We start from the raw sequence: 25,319 nt of genomic DNA, 5'->3' as shown, positions 1-25,319 counted from the left end.
CTTTAGAGGCATCCAATAATCAGGCCTTTGCTGACTTTGATCAAAATTGGGAATCGGGCAGATTCTGGCTCTGTTATTGGTGTCTGTATTACCCCGCTTTGTGTCATTCATGGACTTGCCACTTTATAAAGCACTTTAAAAGCAACCATAGTTGCATACGAAGTGCTGTACATACAGTAAAAAAAGCAGATGTATACAGACAGTTAAAACAATAAATGAACATAAATGTAGTACGATAAAACAAAGCTGAGTCTCATGCTGAGTTGAAAGCCAAATAATAATAAAAATGTTTTGAGATTAGTTTTATTGATTCATTGATCGCTTCTCTTCCACAAAACTAATCAATGACATTTAAGTCAAACACACATCCCTTGTTGACACCCGCTTTGTAATGTGTGTTAATGCCACCTGCTGGACTGGAGTGTAACAACGTGGACATGCTTAGGACTGCACATTATTGACTTAAAGGTATTAAATCACGGTATTTTAAGATCTTCCACAGTTATATAATGATTAAATCTTACTTTTGACACCATGGTGATGTAATTTTTTTAATTAAATATTAGGTATTTTGCTGGCTATTTTTCTAACGCGGAAGTAAATGGCACAGTTCAGTAAAACCCCGCCCATCCCCGTGTGGTTGCTGCACCCCTCTCGTCCGAGCCGGCTGCTGGTGCACCAATCAAGAATTCCTCTGAAAGGCGTCTTCCTTAAATGTGGAAACTGGATGGATGTTTAATTCTTCAATAAACATTTGAAACAAAACGGCTCCTTGCCTCAAGAAATCGTAGTGGAGGAGGGGAGGAGAGAGAAGAAAAGAAGAGGGGGGGAAAAAAAACCTCAGATTCAACAGCGCAGAAATTTTACTTGTAGTTTACATAAGTGTCAGCCACGGAACCTTTCTGGGAAGCTAAGACGGCCAATTGGCATTGCAAATGTAAAGGATAATTAATTTGGACAGAATGTGTACTGATAAATGTTGTTTATCACTATCCTGAGAGCATGGTGGTCTCAGAGAAAGTGTGTGTGTGCTTATTCCGCAGAAGTGGTGCGGGTGTGAATCCGCATCTAATGACGTCAGAGTGAGCGCCTGCTCGTTTTCTCAGGTTGGGAGGGGCTGGTGCTTGGAGAGCAGAATCACCGAGAATTTCTCAGAGGGGCAAATGGAGCAAAAACACCACTTCTGTGACGTTTTTGGTAAGGAATTAGCATTTTAACATGGGTAAAAGCTCCAAAAAGTTGAGTTTTCACATTACTGTCCCTTTGACTAAGGCCAGGTACACAAAGAAGACAATCTGGCTGTTACTGTCCACATTTTTGCCCCTTCTCAACCAAGGACATTAAATGTCTTGTGTCTAATAATATAAGACTGTCCTACAAGATTATTTTTTGATCTGATATGAGTGGATTTGGCCCAATAATACAGTCAGAAACGGGTCGGGCCAGCAATCTTAAATATTAAAACGCTTTCAATATTTATGACGAAAAAAAAAATCATTTGAGTGGGGAAACAGACTACTCGAGTCATTTGACTGTGAAATGTGACATAAACAGAATGTAGCCAATCAAACAAGTGCCCTGCCTGACAAACAAGGAAGCAGCAAAACATGTCGTACCCGATGTCGAGGATTTTTTTTGTATAAAAGTGGGTTCCACAGACGATAGGAAAGATTCTCCAAAGCACCCCCAAAGGCAGAATTTCTTCATCCACGTCATCGTACATGTGATGACGTGTGATGCTTTTTGTAAGTGTCAATTTTTGTTTCTGCTGTGTTCTGTACTCCTTTACCTTGAGAACAAACTGGGGGTCGAACGCGGCAATGTCCTTCACCAGACTGGTGATTTTGGTCCACACACTCTGCTCAGAATCCCAATCCGTCTGACCCGGGGAGGTGCTCTTGAGGACCAGGGAACAGCACACCACATTCAGCAGGAGATACTGAAGAACAAGATGTTATAAAAGGAGAAGGTTGAAAAACTATTAAGATGATAATATTTGGACAGTGAAGCATGTGTGTAGCATTTTTGCCTATTAGTCAAAGGTTCTAAATTGGAATCGCTGATATTTACAATATACAGTATTGGCAACTGTCGGTATGGAAAATTTGGAATGGTTGAGGAATGTACCCCCACAAAAATTAAATAAATAAATGAATAAATAAATGAATGAATAAATAAATAAATAAATAAGGGGCACCTTGGGCTCTGGCCACACTTTTACTCATTTAACAAATACAGTGCAGCTCAGCCTCTGGCTAGCAGACATAACTATAGCAAAAGCAATTTCTAGTAGCATTTAAACAGCCTCTTCTGGGCTCTGCAGAATGAAGCAACGCAATAAGCGCCAATTGTTACAGCGGTTTGCAGCCTTCATTAACTAAAAAGAAACACCTACTGTACTCCATTGTTAAAATTTTTATTTTATTGCAAACATTTGTTTTTTAAGGCGCTTTCATTGACTGGAGAATTCGGTCAGCTGCTTGATGTTGCTATTTAATAAGAAAAGATTTAAGATTACATATTAATTGTTTGCTTGTTTTATATTGAATACATTTTGTTTATTTGGAAATGTTTACATTTCTATCTGCACAAAAGAAATCACTCTTGTGAACCTAAATGAGACCTTACAACCAACCAAACTTATCATTGGTGCACGGTTACACAACGAGTGAATTGAGTGTGAATCCTGTCTATACTGTGCCTTGCCATTGAATGGTCTCTCAGCTAAATATCTGTGACAGACTCACCGGCAATCTACTTAGTGGTAGAAATGGAATGTGGAACATATTTGTTATGTCCGCCTTACCTTCTTATTCTTGATCTCCTCTTCAATCTGCTGCTTGTCGCGGACTACTTCTGCGAATTCATCTCGTCTGCTGACCACCGTTTGCTCCTTCTTCTGGTTCTCCGGTTCGTGCGTCTCCATGGCTTTTGGTGAAACTAATTCCTCCTCACTTTCCTTTTCCCCGTCAGTCGACATTTGGTCATCTTCATCGGAATACATCTGAAAGACAAAAGACCAAAATACACTACTCGCTCAGCACTGCACAATCAACTCCCGCCACACACCCAGCAATGCAGAATAAAGGGACTGAAAAGTCAAATTGTCAAAGAAAGGAAAAAAAAAATGTCAGTGACTCCCTGCCACTCACTGGGCATTTGACCTAGCAGATACCGTAATAAACCTAGTGCAACTGAAAAACTGCAATAGAGAAAAACTGTGGCATTCTTGTTGGGAAATGACGCTTTGAGGCACCACAGAGTATAGACACAATATTCTACTTTTTTGTTGTTGTTGCTGTTGTTTTCGAACCACCAAACATGGCGCGGTTGTGAAAGAAAAAGCGGGTTGCCTTGGCTGCTTCATATTATAATAATAGAAAGAGCAGAAACGGGCAATAAACAAAAAGGAGAGTGTGGCTATTTCAAAGGCTGTTGGTTTTATTCACTACACATGACTCTCCATGCTTTGTTTTTTTTGTTTTTTTTTTAATTCACAGGTACATACAAAAATTATGAATATAGTCAACTATTTTTTTTTTATATTGTATTGCTACATTGTATTGGTGGGCTGACTGGTTAGCACGTCCGCCTCCCAATACTGATGATGCAAGATCGAGTGCAGGCTTCGGCTTTCCTGGGTAGAGTTTTCATGTTCTCCCCGTGTCTGCATGGGTCTTCTCCTGGTACTCCGGTCTGCTCCCACATTCCAAAGACATGCATGACAGGTTAATCGGGCGCTCTGAATTGTCCCTTAGTGTGCTTGTGAGTGTGAGTGGTTGTTCGTCTCTGTGTGCCCTGCGATTGGCTGGCAACCAGTTCAGGGTGTACCCCACCTACTGCCCGAAGCCAGCTGGAATAGGCTCCAGCACGTCCGCGACCCTTGTGAGGAGTAAGCGGTTAAGAAAATGGATGGATGGATGGATGGATGGATGGATGGATGGATGGATGGATACAGCCAGGGGCCAATACAATGTCACTTCAACCTGCAAAATGTCATTTTGTTGTGAAACTTGCGTGCATTTTGACCACACTCCATACTTTGCTTTTCCACCCACATTTACATATGGAAATATAAATAAGTATAATTGTAAAACATGTGGTACTGCATATACTTTAATGGTACAGCTTGGTGGCAGCTGGTTGAATCTCGTTTTTACCTGGAAATGTACTGTATATGTGATATGACACTATTTTTGACTGAACGTTACATCTGCGACACTTCTGAATTGCCATTCAGTGGCATTCAAATTTTTACTTGCAGAAAAATGTATTGGTCGATTTGTGGATGAAACGCCTATTGTGAATACTGACTCCTTGTTAGAGAATAGCAAGTTGTGCAAAAAGTAAGTTGGACATGTGCAACTACAAGTTTAGAAAAAGTAAAATTAAGTTACAGACCTTATAGAGCATTTTAGGTTGAAATTTTTCCCAAATAATACAGTGTTCCCTCGTTTTCCGCTGGGGTTAGGTTCCAAAAAATACCCGCAATAAATGAAATCCGCGAAGTAGTTAGCTTTATGTTTTACAATTCTTATAAATGTTTTAAGGCTCTAAAATCCCCTACCACACAATTTAGACACTTTTCTCATTGAGGCATTTACATGTTCTCACATTTCTCTCTTGTTCAAACATTGATAATGTTCAAAACTTCATAAATTTTATAAAATGGGTATATTACTGCAAAAAATATGCAAAATTGCACTTTAAAAAAAATCTGTGATACAGCGAGACCGCGAAAAGTGAACTGCGTTATAGTGAGGGAAGACTGTATTAAAATTTTGTGGGTAGTATAAGTGCAGGGTTGGGGAATCCAGGTCCAAAAAGTAAAAACCTTGCCAGAGATTGTCTTTAGCCACAGATGCTGCTACTCAACTGGCAGGTAAATGAGCGCATCTCCACCTGTTGAGTAGAAGCAACTGTGGCTAAAGCCAAACAGTTTCAGCGTTTTTACTTTCTGGACCTGAATTCCCCAACCCCATATGAGTGAGAGACAAGGAGATGTACACTTACCACGCTCGTTTCTTCAAAAGAGCAAGGCTGCGCTTCCGATATTTCCTCTCCACCATCATCCTTCTTCTGGTCTCCTTGCCGTAGAAGGACAGAAGGAGGCTGGGAAAAGCGAGAGAGGAGAGTGCCGCTGGCTAAAGAGGAGGCGAGGAGACGATTGGTGGTGGATGGCGTGGAAGAGGCCAGACTGGAAGAGTTCAGAAGGGTGTTTTGGATGCTGAGGAGCGGAGAAGAGTTGGAGGATGATGAGGATAGGAGGAGGCTGGAGGAGGTGGAGGTCAAGCCGGAGGGCTGCAGGGAGGGGCTCGGCAATAAGAAGGACGTCTGCGTCAGGAGTTTGTTCTCCAGACATGGTGGCACGTAATTGGAGAACAAGCTTGTGCCGCTCGTGGAGGAGGCCATGTTTGTTTGCAAATTCAGCGCCCTCATTCCTGAATGGAAATAAGTCAATCAAGTTGACAACATGAGAGACAGACAAAATGAATGGGTTAGCATTCCTCACTTGAACAAACATTTTATGACAAAAGAGAAGGGCGGGTTGATAACGTCGGTGACAGACATCTATAAAATGGGAACAAAGTCTATGAAAGCCTGGCTTGAACACAATTTAACAAGATCCATAATGCAAAGACAATCACCAAACATCTCCACGATGGTACGAAGTAATTAAGTCTATGTACTTATAACGCTTAAGCTTAACGTCGAAGTTTTAACTACTGTAATCAGTAAGACATGTTGGGATGGCCAAATTAACTATCACTTTTTAGACCTTGGAAACATAACATGTATGTCTATTTAACGACGCAAGGAAGCCTGTAATGAAGCAAACACGCAGAAAAAGTGCTGTAATGTAACAAAGTTCTCATGCCTTCGTTTGGCATTTTTTTTCCACATTGCTTAGGAATATCTTGGTGTTTCGTTGCTTTGAAAACAGCTTAAACTGGTTACACGTGAAGTGAACGTCATACTACACGCCTGGCAGGAAATTAAGGTGCAAACAAACTGCGTTGTGTAGGTGTGGCGGCTAGCAGTGAGAAACCAATTGATGTACACAAACTTAACGGCAAAAAAGAAAGAAACATTGAAATATTAGCAGCACCTGTTTAATTTGAACGCGAGCTGTCAGCGTCTTCAGCTCTGCTGTGTCATTCGTTCGCGAAGCTCGTTCAATCAAGTCAAACACAAACTTGTCTACGGTTCCTGTAAATGCCCTCATGAGTTCCAGCTGGCACTGCTGCTCGAGTCTCGAGGACGCCGATTGGCTGATTTCGGCCAGCTGTTGTTTCTTTCGAATGTGCCTATTGGTAGGTGTGCAGTGCTCGTTAGTACCAGCTCGCTGATTGGTTAATATGTGCATTTTTTTTTTTTTTACCGTAATACCTCTCTTTTACGCGCCCTTCCTTCTGAAATGCACCTCAAATTCTGTTACAAAAAATAAACAGCGATTTAAATTGTATGACACGAAATAATTTTATTAAAACAATACATGGCGAGGCGATTACTTTAAAGGGGGGAGGGGGGTCATGATTTAAATGGTCAATTCATCGCCAAGCACGGTTGCGTTACCGTAACTGTTTGTACACCCTTCAAAGCAGGAAACGAGAAGGCTCTATTTCCGCTGCAGCAACTAGAACCAGTACGTCATAAAAGAAAGGAAAATGTGGACTGGAAGAACAAACTAAGGCCAGGAGAACGTGTCCAGTTTAAGTCGCTCTCCTACGTTGGTTGCCAGGCAGCTGCTGGCGTGTGTCGTTTCCAGACGAATACGCCGTGGCTTGAAAGGGTCGAGTCGAGGTCGTTGTTGGAAAAACGTTCGATAGCTCGGCTAGTCAAGCTCCATTAGTCCGCCCGCTCGCTCGCTAGCAATGGGCACGAGAGCGAGTCGCCTCCAGGAAGACCCGGTGCCGTCCACTCTCGGGAAGGACGGCACCGCCAAGCGAGATTCGTACCGGCGGCCCCGCTGTGCCAGGCCCACCAGCCTCATGGTGGACTTCTCGGGCAGCTTCGAGGACACCGAAGTCAACCGGAGCCGCTCGGAGGAGGGCAGCGACTCCGACCTGGGCCAGCATGGCGCGAGCGCCGACGGCAGCCCGGCCGACCACCAAGGCATACCCGCTAGCATGAGCCAGGCGTCCCCGGCGGACGACAACCACAGCGAGGGAAAGGCTGAGGACGACGGCAACACAAGCCCGGAGGCGCCCGCCAACGTGGAGCACCAGCCCGGGGACGAAACAGGCCGCACGCCCCACCGTACTTTCTCCGAGCGGCTTCCCGGAAATCGACACGCCGGGGGCCGCAGCGTCGGCGCCAGGTCTGCCCGGGTTCGGGGCACCCACCAGCGGCCGGTGTCTGAGGCTTGGATCGGCCTGTACCGCGTCAACAACCGCCACGGCAGTAAGTCGAGACGTGACAATTCAACATTCTCATGTCATGTTCAACTAAAATAAATCTGACTAAATATGCAACTGACGTCACTGCAGAGTTGACTGACAGCTTGCTTTCGTTTAAGCTCTAGCTGCGGTCGACTTGTATCATCAATGACGATTTAAAACATAAGTCACGCAGCACCTCTTGTCTGCTATAATTGATTTAGATTTACCTGTGTGCATTAAAGCGAGAGAATATTGAAATTGTACTAGCCACAAGGTAATAGCAACCAAGAGGGTTGGTGCTTAAAAAAAGTTCTTGAGAACTGCCCATGTTCCCACCACATTCCTGAACCTGTTGGTCATTGAAAGGCCATTAGGGAAAATCTCAAACCAATAAAATATTTAGTGAATCATCGTACGTATTAAACATAAGGAACAGAAGCCATGCAGAGGGAGCCTTGACACAGGCATGAGATCTGCTTCTGCAAAATATACATTTTCTTTTCTCAGAAACATTACGAGTTAATCATCTATCGATGTAAGATGGGCTAGATAAAATTGGAGATGTGTAGTTCATAATTTGCTAGACAATTATGCAGAGCATCCCTGGCTTGGGTCAGAAGCAGGGGTGTTAAAAAAAAAAAATCGATTCGACAATATACAGTATCTCGCAATTCTCAAATCGATTCAATAGGAGGCTGAATCGATTTTTAAAGATCCATTTTTGATGGAGAAATATTCAACAAAACGTCTTACTTAGGGTAAGCACCTTAAGCATGGAAAAATGTTATATTAATGGAACATTAAGCCTTAATATTTTATTTCAATGCTGTTCAAACATGAAATGGGTTACAACCTGTTTGTTAAATACAGTTATAAGACTGAAGTTTCAGATAAATAAATACTAGGGCTGCACAATATATCGAAAAAATATCTATCGTTATATTGGCGCATACAATATGCATATCGCAAAGACATGCAATTTTATGCTTTTGTCTGAATTTGACCAGTCACCTGCTTAGTAAAATGTGCACCACCATCCAATAGTTATCAAGATGTAATTACAATTAACTAAGAATATATTGAGTTTGCTTATTTTGTTAAATATCGCAATCATATCGCTATCGCTATATTCAACAACTATATTGCATATCGCATGATATTCCAATATCGTGCAGCCCTAATAAATACATTTTCATACAAATCTTTGTGTACATGTACAAGTTTACTGATTAGTATTTTATAAATTTGAGTTAAAAAAAAAAATCACAACAATCGACTTATAAATTTGTATTGGGATTAATCAGGATGGAATCGAATCGTGACCTATGAATCGAATCGTCAGGTACTAGTTACTCAACTCAACTCAACTTTATTTATATAGCGCTTTCAAACAGCATGAGCTGTCACTAGACAATTCACACCCCTAGTCAGAAGTTCAGAACATGCTGTGTGAAAGAAAAATGAACAGAATGTAAGGGTTGACTAAATATAACTAAATCACTGAGGTAATAGCTGATTTGATTCAGAGTTCTCATTAGTTTTAATTAGCAGATTTAGTAACTCCACTAAATTGATTCATTGTGACCAAAAACTAATAATAACTGACCCAGCGTGAATGAAAAAATGATTAGATTTGTAAAGGCAAGCTGTTTCAATTAAGTTTGTCACAGTCAAGCAGTAATAAAAGACTTTTGTCCGTAATTTACATGTGGAACTGAAACTGATTTGAAGAACTTGAATTCTTGTGCAGATAATCTCTTTTCTCGTGCTTTTATGATGAGGGCAATCATCTGAGGCTGTATTGTGTAAAATGAGCCGCTGGCGTAAGACTTGATGGAATGACGAGCGAGACCACCCTCTCGTCATGTCACAAGGCCGCAATGACAGTTGTCACGATGGAGGCCTGCCAGTTGAAAGAGAAAGCGGTTGAGGTCTCATCGAAAAGGCCTAGTTTCACTTTCAGCAGAGCCATGTGGAGGCACTCGACGGGACAAAACACCATCATGCGTGTTTAGGCTTTTTTCCGGGCAGGCCCTCCAGCCAATGTGGATGGAAATGGGGTCAGGAAATGAGGAAATGCTGGCGTGGGAGAATGTAGGCCGGGGGGGAATGCTTTGGACCATCTGCGTCGTCCATGGATGGTCGTGCACATAAACGGTTGAACTTTGCGCGGACTAGGGGTGTCCCATATCATATGGTCTACGATATTATCAGTGTATTTTTTTTTGGGGTGCTAAGAATTTGAAATATCGCGAAATTGAGGCGATGACGTCATGCGTAGCATTATACGTCTTGGTGTCAATTTGGACATACATGCGTCGTTCGTTGCTGCATAAAAAAACAATGTAGGAACGTGTGACTGCAAGAGTTGCAGCCAGTTCTGTCGCGTCTTCAGCAAAGTGGGAGTGAGCTTCGTCATGTGGAGGCTGTTTTGCTACAAGAGGTCAGATATAAGGCTAAAAACCCCCCAAAACAATCAACAACAAAAAACAATTGTTTGCAAATTGTCCAGGAAAACTGTTGCTGTAAAGTTAAGAGTATGCGGAGGCTAAAGAAGAGGATGACATAGAAGCTAGGGCTGGGAATCTTTCACTCTCTCACGATTCGATTTGATTACGATTTTTGGGTCTACGATTCGATTCAGAATCGATTTTCGATTCAAATGATTTTCGATTCAAAATTATTAGATTAACAAATGATTTCTGCTTCAATTTACAGATATGCACATTGTCATGATCTACTCCAGTCTGCTTTGCAAGACAAAATGACAAATAGACATTAGTGTTTTTTTTTTTTTTTTTTTCTTTAAAACATTTATTAATTTTGTATTGTGCCTTTTTCCACAAAAACAGCATGTGGGCTAAAACTGCCTTTTCCCCTTCTTCTTCATTTCTAATTTAAACAAAATAGATTTTTGGATATTAAATATCGATTCGATTAATAAATGAGGGTTTATATGCATTGCTCAACTCAACTCTATGTATACAGCGCTTTAATAACAGGCATTGCTGTATACAAAGTGCTGTACATAAACATCAGTTTTGCAGTAAACAAGAACAAAGCAAACATTTTGAAGTGCGAATACAGGTTGTTGTTGTTTTTTTTTACAAGTAAATACATTATACATCAGTGAACAAATAAGAAGTAGTGAATAAAGAGATAAATAAACAGAAGTACAATATTGTGCTTTAAATATCGCCAACCTCTCCCCAATATCGTGATAATTATTGTATTGTGAGCTTCATGTTGTGACATTATCGTATCGCGATGTTTGGATTACATCCCTAATATGACGTATGAAGCAGCAAATGCATCATTACCATGAATGAATCACCACACTGGTTCGCCATCCAATCGGATGATCATGTGCTAAGTTGTTGGAGTGGCGCAGTTTCTCCTAAGCTCAGTATGTACAGCATTCGGCTTATGTGAGTGTACTGGGGTCTGGGAACAATACCCTGTCCGGGTGTTTTGATTTTATTTATTTATTTTTTTGTAACTCATGCATATATTTATATAGGGCTCTTATAACCATAATTCACCCATCCATTCTTTGAACTGCTTATCCTTACTCGTCTCATATATATTCAATGCCAGACAATTTCATGCACTACGGCATAATTTCTTGTGGGCAATTTTACTGATGTAGAGTATTTGTGTGCTGAAAAAAAACCAAGTTACAACACTAAAATCTATTTTGGAATTGAAGTTGGCGTCACCAACTTAAATTCTTAGCGGAGTGGTGCATGCAGCTGCAGTAACATTAGTCTGTTGGGGAAAAAATACTACCTTGCATTTGTAATTCTGTTAATAATCATTGCCGTGATATGGCCTTTGTCTTTACTTTTTATACATAAACCACACAAACAACTATGCGCTTCACACCGCATTACCACATCCTGCAATCAGATGATTAGAAGACGTAAGTGTCTGGCGGGGTGTGTAAAATAGTTGCCTGGCAGTGACAACAGCGTGGAAAAGTTAGTGTCGGGTGTTAAACCTCACACTCCTGTCCTGCCTTTCTGGCATTCTCCTGTGCACAGGCAACGTACCAACTCTTTTACCAGTGCATTGCAATTTGCAAGCCTCTCTTACGTTGTTTTCTAGAAAAAAAATTGACGGCAAATTGTAACAGAAGATCTGGATTTTACTTCCTGTGCCTCCCAGAACACAGAGATACTTGAGATATTTCCAAAGCTGTTTGGACTTCCCCGCAGTGACGTAACCGCACGCAGTTAGATGACATCAGCGTCTGATGGAGCCTATAAGAATAGTGGTTTGCTTATCAATGATTGCTTTGATGCAACTGGTCAGGCAAATAGTGTCCCTTCTTTCTGGGATTACGAAACAGGAGCAGCATCTCATCTTCAACAGACAGATCCTTGAAAATATTCCACGTCTGAGCCGCAAGCAAATGGTGTCATCAAGGTAGCAGAATTCTGACTTTGGATATGCCAGCATTATGCAGCATAAGGTATTTATTTCAATACTAGGGGTGTTAAAAAAAATCGATTCGGCGATATATCCCGATACTACATCGCGCAATTCTCGAATCGATTCAATAAAAAAAAAAAAAAACTTTTTTTTTTTTTTTTTTTTTTTTTTTTTTTTTTAAAGAGCTCAGAATTGTTTATTCGGTAGTCTTACCGATTCAACGTCTTATCATCATTGCCTCTTTTTTTGTTTTGTTTTTGTTTTTTTTGTGTGTGTGTGTGAATCGATTTTTAAACTTCCATTTTTAATGGAAAAATATTCAACAAAACGTCTGACTTCGGGTTAGGATTCACACCTTGAGCATGGAAGAATGTTATATGAACGGAACATTAAGCCTTAATATTTTATTTTAATGCTGTTCAAACATGAAACAGATTACAACCTCTATAAGACTGAAATTTCAGATAAATAAATAATACATTTTCATATAAATCTTACACTCTACAAGCTTACTGATTAGTATTTTCTAAATTTGAATGGAAAAAAATCGCAACAATCGACTTATAAATTTGTATCGGGATTAATCGGCATCGAATCGAATCGTGACCTGTGAATCGTGATACGAATCGAATCGTCAGGTACTAGGCAATTCACACCCCTATTCAATACAATACAAATGCAAAAACATTAGTAAAAGCAGTGGAATCGTAAATACTGGCACCTATTTTGCTTTCTACATAAAAATACCGTCTATATTTGACAATTGACAAGAGTGACTAATTATTAACAGCTTGAAACAAGCGCATTTGGCCTCCTTTTTAGAGAGCTGGACACAATCTGCAAATTGCACAGGATGGGCAACAATACGACCCTATAACGACAAGATGGGCTGTTATGTTATATAACGTTGCCTTTTACACATAACTCAGCAAAGATGGGCTATTGCAGCAACCGTGTGGGCTTTCGCGCAATAGCACCGCATCCCGTAATCATATATTTAAGTGACATCAGCGTCTTGAGTGATGTCTGAAGTAGTTGTCTTGTCAGGACAGCAGCAATTGGTTCCGACGCAACAGTGTGGGAGAGGCGAGTGTCGCGTGTTAAACTTAACACCTTTGTCCCAACTTTCCAACATTCTCCTACACACAGGCGGCCAGCCTCCGGTACATCCTAAGACTCTTTAACACGGAGATAAAATGCTAATCAGAGCCGTAACATTGATTGAGGTTCGTTTAGTACTTTGCTTATTGTACACAAACAAATGCAATCAAATCTAAAGGATCTGACAAAGACCAATACTGCACGTCTGTATTCTAACTCGGGTGAAAATGCTCCGATACAACTACACCAATACACTTTGCTAAGAGTTTGTTAGCGTTTACAAAATGGACGAAGTCTCTCAAGGTCTGGTTTTTAAGCCGCTGCTGCGCGACACGTCACGTAAAGAGAAGTAAGCGATGATGTGAAAGTACCACTTCGCTTTTCCTGTAAATAACTTGGGGAATTGTCAGGAAGCAATCTTTTTCACTCACTTTATTTCGTACTTAACACACATTATTATTATTATTATTATTATTAGCCACCAGACTTTACGATCTTTGTCCATTTTTTTCCTTTTTCGCTTAGTCTGTATGTACTTCTTTGATATAGTGCCCCCTAGTGTCCATACTTTGATACCACATAATTGTTTAACTCATTCACTCCCAGCTGTTTTCACAGAAGCAATGCCCTTCACTCGTGGCTTTTTTTTATTGGATTTTGACTGATTTTGTTTGCAATGCCCACAGAATATTGTGTTTTATTGCTCTAAAAACATGGAACCTACCAAAAGAAAGATTAAAGTCTTTTCTTTCATCAGGAAAAAGAAGTGTATTTCTATCTGTTTCCGTTTTGCAGCAATTAGCATTAGAACATAGCAACGTTTCATCATTATTCACAAATCTATTTTGAATTGTGAGTAATTGAGCTTTTTTTCAACATGGTCCTGATTGATCTCCTTTATTCTGCTGCCACCTGTTGGTCGTTTTTGTAATAACTACCATTTCTTCACCGTTCTTTGCAGTTGAGAGGCTGCATCAAAGCCTTCTGTATGCTCTAGCATAAAAAAACGTAACCTATTTGGGACACTTAAAACATTTAAAATAGAATGTATTTATACGTTTTTGTGAGCAAATTAGTTAAGTATTTCATCACATTTGCAAGACACAATTGCATTATCAAGCGTCCGTACACTTTATCAGCCAGTAGTCAAATGTGAGTACCGTAGTTTTCGGATTATACGTCGCTCCGGATTATAAATCGAACCAGCCAAAAAATGCATAATTAAGAAGGAAAAAACATATGTCGCACCGAAGTATAAGTCGCATTTTTGGGGGAAATTTATTTGGTAAAATCCAACACCAAAAACATACATGTCCTCTTGAAAAGCAATTTAAAATAAAAATAAAAGAACAGGCTGAATAAGTGTACGATATACTAACGTTACATGACTGACATGCCTGGTAATGTCAGTAGCGACGTAACATATTAAGGGAGGCGGAGTGTTGAAGCACGGAGCCAAAGGCTGGCGTTTTATTGACATCAGTTTCTGAGGTCTTAACAGCAATTCCCCACTCAGCTAGAAGCTAACAGGCTAACTCCTCTTTTCCACATAACAAACCCTTCCCACCCGGAACTCTCCCTTCGTCCCAACGTTCCGTGGGTGAATTATGTTCCCATCACTACAAGTTATTCATATAACTCTAGCATAAAGAACATGCTAACAAGTTTACCAAACTATCAGTTTCACTCCAAATCACTAAATCCAATGAAATCATCATCCTCGGTGTCACTTTTAAACAACTCCCCCAACTCGGGAGGTAGACGATGCGCCGCTTTCCTCTTCTACCGGCAATGTTGAACTTATCAACACAGGCCTAGAGCGCCCTCTTGCGGTTTAGTGTGAAAATAACGTGAAATGATTTAATAACGTGTTAATAATTTCACACATAAGTCGCACCAGAGTGTAAGTCGCACACCCGGCCAAACTATGAAAAAAACGGCGACTTATAATCCGAAAAATACGGTACTTGTTCTCCATTTGATAAAAGTAGAATACTGTATTTATGTTTCCCTAGTTGCAACAGTTCACACAAATGGCTTTGATATCACCAGGCAGATGCAATCAGATTACCGTAGATGTTGTTAGTTTTTGGTTTGAAGTGTGAAATGGTTGTTTGACAGCAACAGTTGCTTTCAGTAGGGCAGGACATGTGAGAGTGTGGTGTCAAACTGTGCAAACCCTTTCTTGCCTTATGTCTCTATTATGACTATGATGCCACATCCAAAGGCACGTTATCCCCCACCCCCCCATTCAGTGTCATTGCCAGTTAATACAGAGCAGTGACGGGGAAAGTCTTATTTTTTTACAGTCCTTGTGTATCACCAACTACTTTTACTCACAAAAGCACCATCCATCGATCGTGTGTGCAGATATCCGCTGTCCTTTCTGCACCAAGCCGTTCCCGGGCGGTCGCATCGAGGATCACCTGTTGAGCTGCCTCACGTCTCCTCCGCTTCCCTACAACAGTAAGTCGGCGCGTGCGCTTTAAATCCTCTCGCCAGTCGGAATCAGTGGTGACGAGTGTTGTTTCCCCAGCGGATGTGCTGAGCAAAGACAGCGGAGAGTGCTCCATCTGTCTGGAGGATCTGGTGCAGGGCGAGACCATCGCCAGGCTGGCGTGCCTCTGCGTCTACCACAAGAGGTAACAACCTACGTTTGACTCACAACTCGAATCAATGTCACATACGCTTCCGCCCGGGCGCCTTGGATGAGACAGTCGAGGTAATTGGATACATGCTGCTCTATTAAGATAAGTCAGGGTCACCTTGCTGCAAAATAAAACACCCACTGGACACTTCACAAGGTAAATTGCAATGAGATCCGATACAAATGTATTGCTTACTTTTTTTTTGTTTTTTAACTCTGTGACTGCCACACCTTATAAAAAAAAAAAAATCCACAGTGCCAGCCACTTTTGAGCATTTTAACTCATCTTTCAAGGCAAAAAGAATATTGTTTGCCTTTACTACATATACAATGTGGCTACTAAATGAAAGATTGCATTCCATTCATCGGAATTTTACTAATCATTATTAAACGTCTTTGGCAGTCAGAGTTTATGACACTGTCAAAAAAAACAAAACAAAAAACGTATTAAATTGAATTCAAATGATTTTTTTTTTTTTTTTTTTTTTTTTTAAGTTTTTATTGATCTCACAATGAAATTGCGGGAAATTTAGAAGTCTTAAAGTAAAAAAAAAAATGGTAAAAAGTATATTTAAAAAAAGATGCATATATTTGAAATAGTTTTACATAACTTTATAAATCATATTCTAAAAAAAAAATCCATCATTATTTATTATTGTAAAATATGTATATATTTTTAATAGGGGTGTTAAAAAAAATCGATTCGGCGATATATCGCGATACTACATCGCGCGATTCTCAAATCGATTCAATAATCGGCAGAATCGATTTTTTTCATTTTTTTTTTTTTTTTTTTTTTTTTTAGGATTCACACCTTGAGCATGGAAGAATGTTATATGAACGGCACATTAAGCCTTAATATTTTTATTTTAATGCTGTTCAAATGTGAAACAGATTGCAAACTGTTTGTGTACAGTGGCTCACGGTTATAAGCCTCAAGTTTTAGATAAATATATTCATACAAATCTTACAGTGTACATGTACAAATTTACTGATAGTATTTTCTAAATTTGAATGGAAAAAAATCGCAACAATCGACTTATAAATTCGTATCGGGATTAATCGGTATCGAATCGTGACCATTCGTATCGGGATTAATCGGTATCGAATCGAATCGTGACCTGTGAATCGTGATACGAATCGAATCGTCAGGTACTAGGCAATTCACACCCCAAATGATTAAACAATAAAATTGATAAAATATTTTATCTTTTAGAGTTCGGAGGGAATCTCCTTTTGCTATTTATTTTGACGTCAGCAAATGACGATGGAATCGTTTTGTGTCTTGCGCTTTTCCGGTGGGGGGAATACATCAGTTAAACAAATAATCAAAACAATGATCAAAAAATGGTAAACCTGCTGTAATTATATAGCAATTTATAGACCATCTGGTGACCAAAGCCTCATGTTCATGTTTTTGAAAATGTGTCTAATATCTTGTTAATTTTTGTGAGCTTTTGATTTTAAAAATGAGGTTTTAACTCAAACCTTTTTTTCTAAAATAACAGCAAATAGGGGCACTGTATAATATGAGTACAGAGGGAAAAAACATTGTGGCCTACGTATGTACAATTTTTATTTATTTTTTTGTCCTAATTAATTTAGTAGTTGCAACTTCTATTTAGGTGTGCTCAATAGACTGGCAATTATGATGACTTGTTCATTATTTTCGTTTAATGATTGACTAAGAGGAACTAACCACCTTTTACTAATAAGGCGTATGGAGTCCATTTTGACTTAACTTAAGCTAATGTGGTTCCATTTTGTTTATACATGAAAACAAATCACTTAAAAAAAAAAAATATATATATATATATATATATATATATATAGACATTCGTGATTTAAGTTGTCATTTCCTTTCTTTGAAAGCACATGATTTTACTCCCTTATGATAGTGAGGTGCGTTGCCTCCATTTTGACTTTTAAGTTCGCCGTCACTCTTACAAAAATTCTGAACTCGTTAGCTTTATTTTTACATAGAGTTTTGTGAGGTTTTAGCGTCCGCGTTACTGGAGCACAGGAAATGTTTACGAGGTTAGGCAATGCACATGTGCACATCAGGCACGGTTACGTCACATGAGCCTGACATCAGTGTGTGTGTATGCGCGTGTGCGCAGATGGTGGGTTTCTTGAAAATTCCTACTTTGACAAAGCATATGTCAAGAGGTGTGGCTCCTTTTTTGGCTCCTCTCAGTAAAATACGGACGGAGTAGAGATACACCCAACATGCCGCTGTCATTTGGAAATCCGGCCACGGCTCTCGCAATCTCGTCTGTCAGTCTCACTTACTTTCAATTTCAGAGATTCTCGCTTGCTTTCTCTTTCTCCTTCATTCTTTCCCTTTCTATGTCTATCGCTGTCACGCACTCATTTACTCACCGTCAGGCGTCAGTCTCTCGCGTTGTCTATGTTGCGGTCTTCCTAAAAACCTACCTCACACGGAGCAATGCAACCGAACCTGCCTGAACTGCCGTGTGGCGTGCGAGTTTTGGCAGATATTAGGGCTGCACAATATCTCGAAAAAATACCGTTATCGCGATATTGGCCCTTGCAATATGCATATCACAAAGGCACGCAATAAGTTTTATATGGAATTTTATGCTTTTTATATGAATTTGACCAGTCAGATGCTAACTAAAATGTGCATCGCCATTCAATAGTTGAAAATTATTAGGGGTGTTAAAAAAATCGATTCGGCAATATATCGCGATACTACATGGCGCAATTCTTGAATCGATTCAATAGGCGGCTGAATCGATTTTTAAACTTCCATTTTTAATGGAAAAATATTCAACAAAACGTCTTACTTCGGGTTAGGATTCACACCTTGAGCATGGAAGAATGTTTTATGAACGGAACATTAAGCCTTAATATTTTATTTTAATGCTGTTCATTGTTCAAGCATGAAACAGATTACAACCTCTATAAGACTGAAATTTCAGATAAATAAATAATACATTTACATATAAATCTTACACTCTACAAGCTTACTGATTAGTATTTTCTAAATTTGAATGAAAAAAAATCGCAACAATCGACTTATAAATTCGTATCGGGATTAATCGGTATCGAATCGAATCGTGACCTGTGAATCGTGATACTTATCGAATCGTCAGGTACTAGGCAATTCACACCCCTAAAAATTATCAAGACATAATTACAATTTATTAACTCATTCACTCCCAGCCATTTTCACAGAAGCAGTCCCGTTCGCTCAAGGCAGTTTTACCGGATTTTGACTGATTTTGCAAGGCCCACAGAATATTGTGTTCTATTGCTATAAAAGCGTCGAACCTATCAAAAGAAAGATTAAAGTCTCTTCTTTCATCAGGAAAAAAAAAGTATGTTTCTGTTTCCCGGCAATTAGCATTAGAAGAGAGCTAGGTTTTATCAGTTTTCACAAATCTATTCAAAATTCTAAGTAATTGAGCTTTTTTTTTCTACATGGCCCTGTTTGATCTCCATTGCTCTGCTGCCACCTGCTGGCCGTTTGTGTAATAACTACCATTTCTGCAACCGTTCTTTGCAGTTGAGAGGCTGCATCAAAGCCTTCTGTACGCTCTAGCATAAAAAAACAACAACAACAAAAACGTATAAATACGTCTTTGGGAGCAACTGAGTTAACTTACATTACATTAAGGTTGCTTATTTTTGCCAAACGAAAAATGTTTTCATTTCATTAGGTAATAAAAATTACATTTCTTTAGGTCCATGTTAAATATCGCAATAATATCGATATCGCTATGTTCAGCAACTATATCGCATATCGCATGTTTTTCCAATATCGTGCAGCCCTAGCAGCTACTTTTCATGTGTGGCCGACGAATTTTGAATTTTTGCAGCTCTTCAGGATTCGAAACGCGTCGCCTACACTCTCACAGTCGTTCACTTGCAATATCTGTCGCTCTGTTGGTCTCTCACGGACTCGATCTGTCACTCTTTCATTCAGTCACTTACTAATAATGAGTGAGCGAGTTCCTGATTGAGTGTGCGAGTCAATGCACACTCAATCAGGAACTCGCTCATTTCCCTTTCGCTTTCGCTTGCTGTAGAAAGTCAGTTCAGTTGAAGAATGAAGTGGTAAGATAATGATGTACGTATGTTGTACTGAGATGACTGCGATACTAATAAATATTTGTTAAGAACTGACTATGATTTAGTTTCACGTGTGACGTAGTTCATGTGCTGCAGTTGAGTCGTTGTCATGAAAAGTTCAAATGCAGTTTTCCGGGCGTACGATGAATTGACATGAATCCAGTAGATGGCAATGTGAGAAGCACAGTCTTAACCAAGTGCTGTGTGGCCGCAGCTGCATCGACGCATGGGCCAAGGTGAAGCCCTGCTGCCCTGAACATCCCTCAGACTGACTCCCAGGTCACATGACTTGCCCCACCATGACTCAGGTAGGCCCAATGATTTTTTATTTGTTGCTCTAGTGATACCTTGACTTACACGTGCCCCAATATGCTAGTTTTTTGAGTTGAGTTCTTACTTTTTGCCCCCCCACCCCCTTTTTTTGTGTTGTGAGGTAAAATTTTAAGTCATTGAGCCATTTTAAGCAGTAAGAAAATATTTTGTCCATAATCAATGTTATAATTTCGTTATTTTTCATGAACAATGAATACCTCAAAACTTATTTTGCCGCTTGCTGTTGAGTAAAGGTGACATCACCTGTGCTGAGGAAGTAGGTAATAATGACCAATCACGGCTCATCTTTTTTTTTTTTTTTTTCCTGAGTTTAGTCAGCAAACTGCGCCATAATTGGCTGTTAACACGTTACCTGAGCACGGGTGATGTCATCTTCAGTTGACAGCAAGTGGAAAAAAGTGTTTTTAAAGGTATTAATTTGTACATGAAAAGTAATGACTTATTACTGCTGAAAAGGGCTCCATGAGTGAAGTATCCGTTTAAGAGCGAGCTCCAGATACGCTGTTGATTGCTCTGTTGGGCAATTAGTTAAATCTAGTAATTGACACCCTCCATAAAGGTTTGTAATTGCCTCTATATGGCATAAGATGGCTGCAAATGACTACTTATGTCTAAATGAAGCTCCTCAACTCACTCCAACAGCTCCTTTGCACCAAAATACGAGGGTGCCAGAGTTATACTATTATCATACTGAATTTAGCAAATAGCCAAATTTGTGAATGCCAAACCCCAAGATGTGCGATGTCACTGTACAGTGCTACGTTTCTTTATTTATACTGCATAACAAAAAGAGAGAAAAAAAAAAAACAGTTTTGCAGGGGCTATAACAGATTAATGCCGTTTCAGTTCATTTCGATTGGCACACTTGATTTACTATGTGAATGAATTGAGGTACAAGCACAGTAATGGAACAAATTAAACTCGTTAGTCAAGGTAACACAACACTGTCCTAATTCCTGGTGCTGTTTTAATTGTTCACTTGAGCCCAACTGATAAGTAAAATTCCGATAACCGATTAATTGAAAATATGAGTTTTGAGTATATGATTTTTAATTTATTTATTTTTGCCCCCGTACTGCTTACAACACAGAAAAAAAACAGGCAACTGTAAACTGTTTTACAATATTAAAATAACTTTCTCCTTTCACTGCCTATTTTTTTTTTAAATTAAATTGAACGTCATCTTTTATTCTCTGTAATGCCAACTAGGAGTGTGATGATCTATCTATCGCGATAAATCGTGATACTTTGTCTCCCGATAGATTATCGATACGCCGACATAGGGGTGTGCCAAAAAATCGATTCATAAAAGAATCAAGATTCTCATTTATGAATCGAATCGATATAATATCCAAAAATCGATTTTATTTAAATTAGTAATGAAGAAGAAAGGGGAAAGGGCAGTTGTAGCCCACATGCTGTTTTTGTGGAAAAAGGCACTTACAATACAAAATTAATGTTTATTAAAAAAAAAAAAAAAACACACACACTTTGTCTCTATTTGTCATTTTGTCTTGCAAAGCAGACTGGACTAGATCATGACAATGTTGTGCATATCCGTAAATTGAAGCAGAAATCATTTATCAATCAAATAATTTTGAATCGAAAATCGATTCGGAATCGAATCGTAGACCCAAAAATTGTAATCGAATCGAATCGTGAGACAGTCAAAAGATTCCCAGCCCTACGCCTCCACAAGTATCGCGATATATTTAGTTAATATACAGCTGCTATAATGGCTCCATTGTTAATTACTTGTTGAGCAATTACTTGGTGGGCCACTAGGGGGAGCACCTCATAAGAGTGGCGGGGAAATGTATGGAAGTCTTCAGGTGAAGAAGACTAATGAGTTTACTATTACTTGGTTATAAGACATTCTGTCCAGTCACTGACTGTTTTGCATAAATTTTTTTTTTTTTTTTTTATTATTATTATTTGAAAAGACCAATATTGCCGTACTAGTCACCATCACTCTTATTCCCACACTCTACTTCTTTGGTCCTCACAGGAGACCACATGCCAACACTCTCTCCTTCTGAAAAATGAAACGTGTCCGCCAACCCATAAAGAAGCTCCGTGCGGCGCGGACCACTTCCTGTTCCTCACGTAGGTCTGGACCATTTAGCAACAAACTGTAAACAGCAAAACAAAGGATGGCTGCTTTTGGATTTAACCCCTCGCTTGCCGGGTTGGCGTCCCACGACGTAATCTCTCTCGGTGATGAGGAGTTAAAAAGGTCGCCTCCTGTGTATTTTTGAGTTGCCCGCCGGCGAGGGGCGCGAGGGTGGGTTTTTTTTTTGTCGTTACCCGGTGTTTAGTGTTAACATTTCAGGGGGTTTTTGGTTGGTTAGTGCTCCGTTTAAGCGCTGGTGTTTGCACCCATTTGAGCACTTTTTGTCCTTCGAGGATTTTTTTTTTTTCTTTGCTTTCTTGATTCAGTTGCTTTCGAGCGCTTCAACGAGGATGGACCGTAAATGATACCGAGTGAGTGTTAAATGTGAATTACCCAGAATTCTTTGTTGGTTTTGTTACATCCTGTTCCACGTGGCAACGGTACTGCTTTTTGAAGCCCGGCAACATCCTCCTGAAATGATTTTGTGGCCCCCGTGTTCCCGTTCTCTGGACTCGGCTTTTTCTCGCCGTTTGGGCCGTGGACGTATCGGCCTTAAAGGGACGGCGCTACCTTTTTTTTTTTTTTTTTTTTAATAATGGCAAGTATTTTAAAGTATGATATCATCATAACGACCGTTATTATAGCTCAATGTATGACTTTTTCTTTTCAAGCCTTCTTGTGTGTGCTGCCTTCTTGCCTGGTCGGGGTTTATTTGGGGAACGGTTTTCAGAGGCCGCCAGGGGAAAAAAAAAAAAAAAAAAATGAACGATGGCTTTAGGAAGTTATTATCCGATCATCCCCTCTGGTGTGGAAAGTCGTTTCAGCGTTTATTCAATATCATTTATCCAATTAAACTCCAGGTACTAGTATGCTCTGCTACTAGTGCCACATTCGGCCTACTAGTAGACAACACAAATAAACACTGCATTGATTACATAGCCTAGGTGAACATGTACTAGTTCACTCTCTCGCCTCACTCTTTAAAACATTTCTCCTCTACAAGTACGTAATGCATAAAGCAATGACAGCTTTTTTCCATTCAATATCCTTGATGTTTCTGTGCTAGTCCACTTTTCTGTCCTCACTCGTAAGACACCTTAGTGCACTAGTAGAAAACTGTTTGACTAATAATGTTTTTGGTTTTTGGTTTTTACCCCTAGTGACACTTTGACCTACTAGTACGCAATCCGGATAAATGCTCAAATTGCTAACATAAAACTATTTGAGCATTTTTTTTTTTTTATTTTCTAGTATGCTTTTTGTCCTCCATAGTCAGATAATTCAGTGCACTGTACTAGGATACTTTTTCTATTCATTGCTACTGCCACGAGTACGCATTATGAAAATACAAGTAAATGGTTAATATTAGTTAATTTTCTAATAATTAATTAACTAATAATTATATTATTAGTTAGTTAATAATTAGTTAATGGTTAATGGTTGTTTTCCATAAACCCGATTGGACTTATTTTTTTTCCGCCCTGATTATCTTCTCGACATCCAATGTAATGTCCATGTGCTACTAGTGCCATTTTTGGCTTGCTAGACCGTGAATAAGTGCTCAAACAGCTTTGCGTTTAGCTTTTTTTTTTTTTTTCAATATCCCTTGTTATCCACCTGAAGTCCATGTTACTAGTACACTATTTGTCCTCACTAGTAAGGCAATGCAGCACACTAGTGTAACAACATTGTCTTTTTCCACTATCGCGTTTTCACTCGCTTGTCGGATAGTTATATGACTCGTGAGGCAAAATTGTGCACTAATTGACATCTGTGCAGTCCGAGTAAAATGCTAGACAGGAACGTAGTAGCACAAAGTTGTCTACTAGGCCATGGTTTTGTCAACGTCCTTCTAGTGTGCCAAAGCTGCTAATAATAACGTACAAGTCAAAGTAATATACAATGTATTTCATACATATCCTCGATCTGAAGGTTGTACCGAGATTTGGGGTGGGGGGGGGGGGGCATACTACTAAAATGCAGTCATTCTGCTCGTGTGCTGAACTGTCTTAGTAGTGCGGCCAATGCGCATACTAGTACATCCGGGTTACGGATGAAATGCTGAAACGGCTTTCCATACTCGGCTCCCTGCTGAGGTGCTACAACTCGTCCTGCCACTAGGGGGACATCCCTGTGCATGTTTAAAAGAAAGAATAATGCCAAATTCTTGTTTGTGTGAGTGTGTAGAGGCTCATTCGATGTTACATTTGTTGTGGTGATAATTTATGATGTGTACTCTTGAGGTGTGTGCGTTTCCCCCCCCCCAAAAAAGGGGGCGGGCACTCTCCCAACCACACTCATTGAATTCTCTCTCGAGACGTTTGGTGCAATACCTCAAATTTTTACCAATGCTAATTATAAAAGCTTGCTCTGTGTGAGAGGGGGGGGGCTCAACCAAGGATGGGATTTTGTATAAATAGACTCCCAGATCTACTCCCCCGTCATCGGCGGACATCAGAGCTTTCATCACAGCATATACGGACAATCTTTAAGAAAAAACAAACAAACACACATAGCAGAGGCGTCATTTTATTTATTGAATTGTAAATATGTAATGCAGTTACAAAACAAAAATGGCTGGTCTTTGTCTGTTGGATATACTGTTTCTAAAGCTCCAATCTTTTGTATGTCTCAAAATGTTTTTATATGTATTTTTTACAATAAATATGTGTGAAGAGGAGTGCTCGTCTAAAGTCTGTTGCATTTACATTTCACCTTTATTTATAATATTTATTTATTTGATGAGAAATAATAGTAAGATTATTTGGAAGTCAGCATATAGGGAGTGGGAGAAACATGTTAAAAAAAAAAAAACGTAATTTCTAGTTGATCATGGATTTGTGTTCCAAAATCAAAAATTCTAATTATATTGGTAAACATGTTTTTATTACTATTATTATTTTAGAGGATAAAATTGTAATGTTTGAACAAAAATGTTCTAATAAAAACATGTATATTTTTTAAAGTTGACAATTTTATTTTTTTTGTGGGGGGGGAGGGGGGAATGAAGTTTTACTTTTACACATGTAAAGTGTTTTTTTAAATTCTGATTTATCAATATCAGAGGAACAAAATGTCTGAAGTATTTACGTTCCTGGAGGGGTCATGTTTTTTGAGGGAATAGACAGATTATTGTTAGAAATTGTTTTTTCAGAGTTTTAAAATTTCTTACTTTTTGTCGGGGGGGGTGTCAGATTTTTCTGAATAAAGA

The 25,319-nt window shown here is 39.4% G+C and overlaps 2 protein-coding genes across 3 annotated transcripts in view; one reads left to right on the top strand and one right to left on the bottom strand.

Annotated features, from left to right (window-relative positions):
- Nucleotides 1–7,408, bottom strand: part of tep1 (telomerase-associated protein 1) — a 43,528-nt gene extending 36,120 nt beyond the window's left edge. The window contains exons 1-4 of one of the 2 annotated variants that reach the window (XM_077515818.1): nt 6,577–7,408; nt 5,014–5,441; nt 2,807–3,004; nt 1,790–1,939 (exon numbers count right to left, since the gene is read on the bottom strand). In XM_077515818.1, the coding sequence (XP_077371944.1) occupies nt 1,790–1,939; nt 2,807–3,004; nt 5,014–5,439 (774 nt within the window). In that variant the 5' untranslated portion in view covers nt 5,440–5,441; nt 6,577–7,408. Of the gene's footprint in view, nt 1–1,789; nt 1,940–2,806; nt 3,005–5,013; nt 5,442–6,109; nt 6,304–6,576 lie in introns of those variants that run through there. The other variant, XM_077515809.1, reaches the window with a different exon arrangement.
- Nucleotides 6,496–24,788, top strand: LOC144015649 (uncharacterized). The gene is made up of 5 exons (XM_077515831.1): nt 6,496–7,404; nt 15,288–15,383; nt 15,454–15,559; nt 19,877–19,970; nt 22,004–24,788. The coding sequence occupies exons 1-4, from the start codon at nt 6,876–6,878 to the stop codon at nt 19,932–19,934; spliced, it is 789 nt and encodes a 262-aa protein (XP_077371957.1). The 5' UTR covers nt 6,496–6,875; the 3' UTR covers nt 19,935–19,970; nt 22,004–24,788.
- The last annotated feature ends 531 nt before the right edge of the window (nt 24,789–25,319 follow it).

The sequence above is a fragment of the Festucalex cinctus genome, chromosome 1 (assembly GCF_051991245.1).
Source record: "Festucalex cinctus isolate MCC-2025b chromosome 1, RoL_Fcin_1.0, whole genome shotgun sequence".
Taxonomy (NCBI): domain Eukaryota; kingdom Metazoa; phylum Chordata; class Actinopteri; order Syngnathiformes; family Syngnathidae; genus Festucalex; species Festucalex cinctus.
The sequence above is the reverse complement of the archived record's forward strand: the minus strand, read 5'-3'. Positions and strand labels throughout refer to the sequence as shown.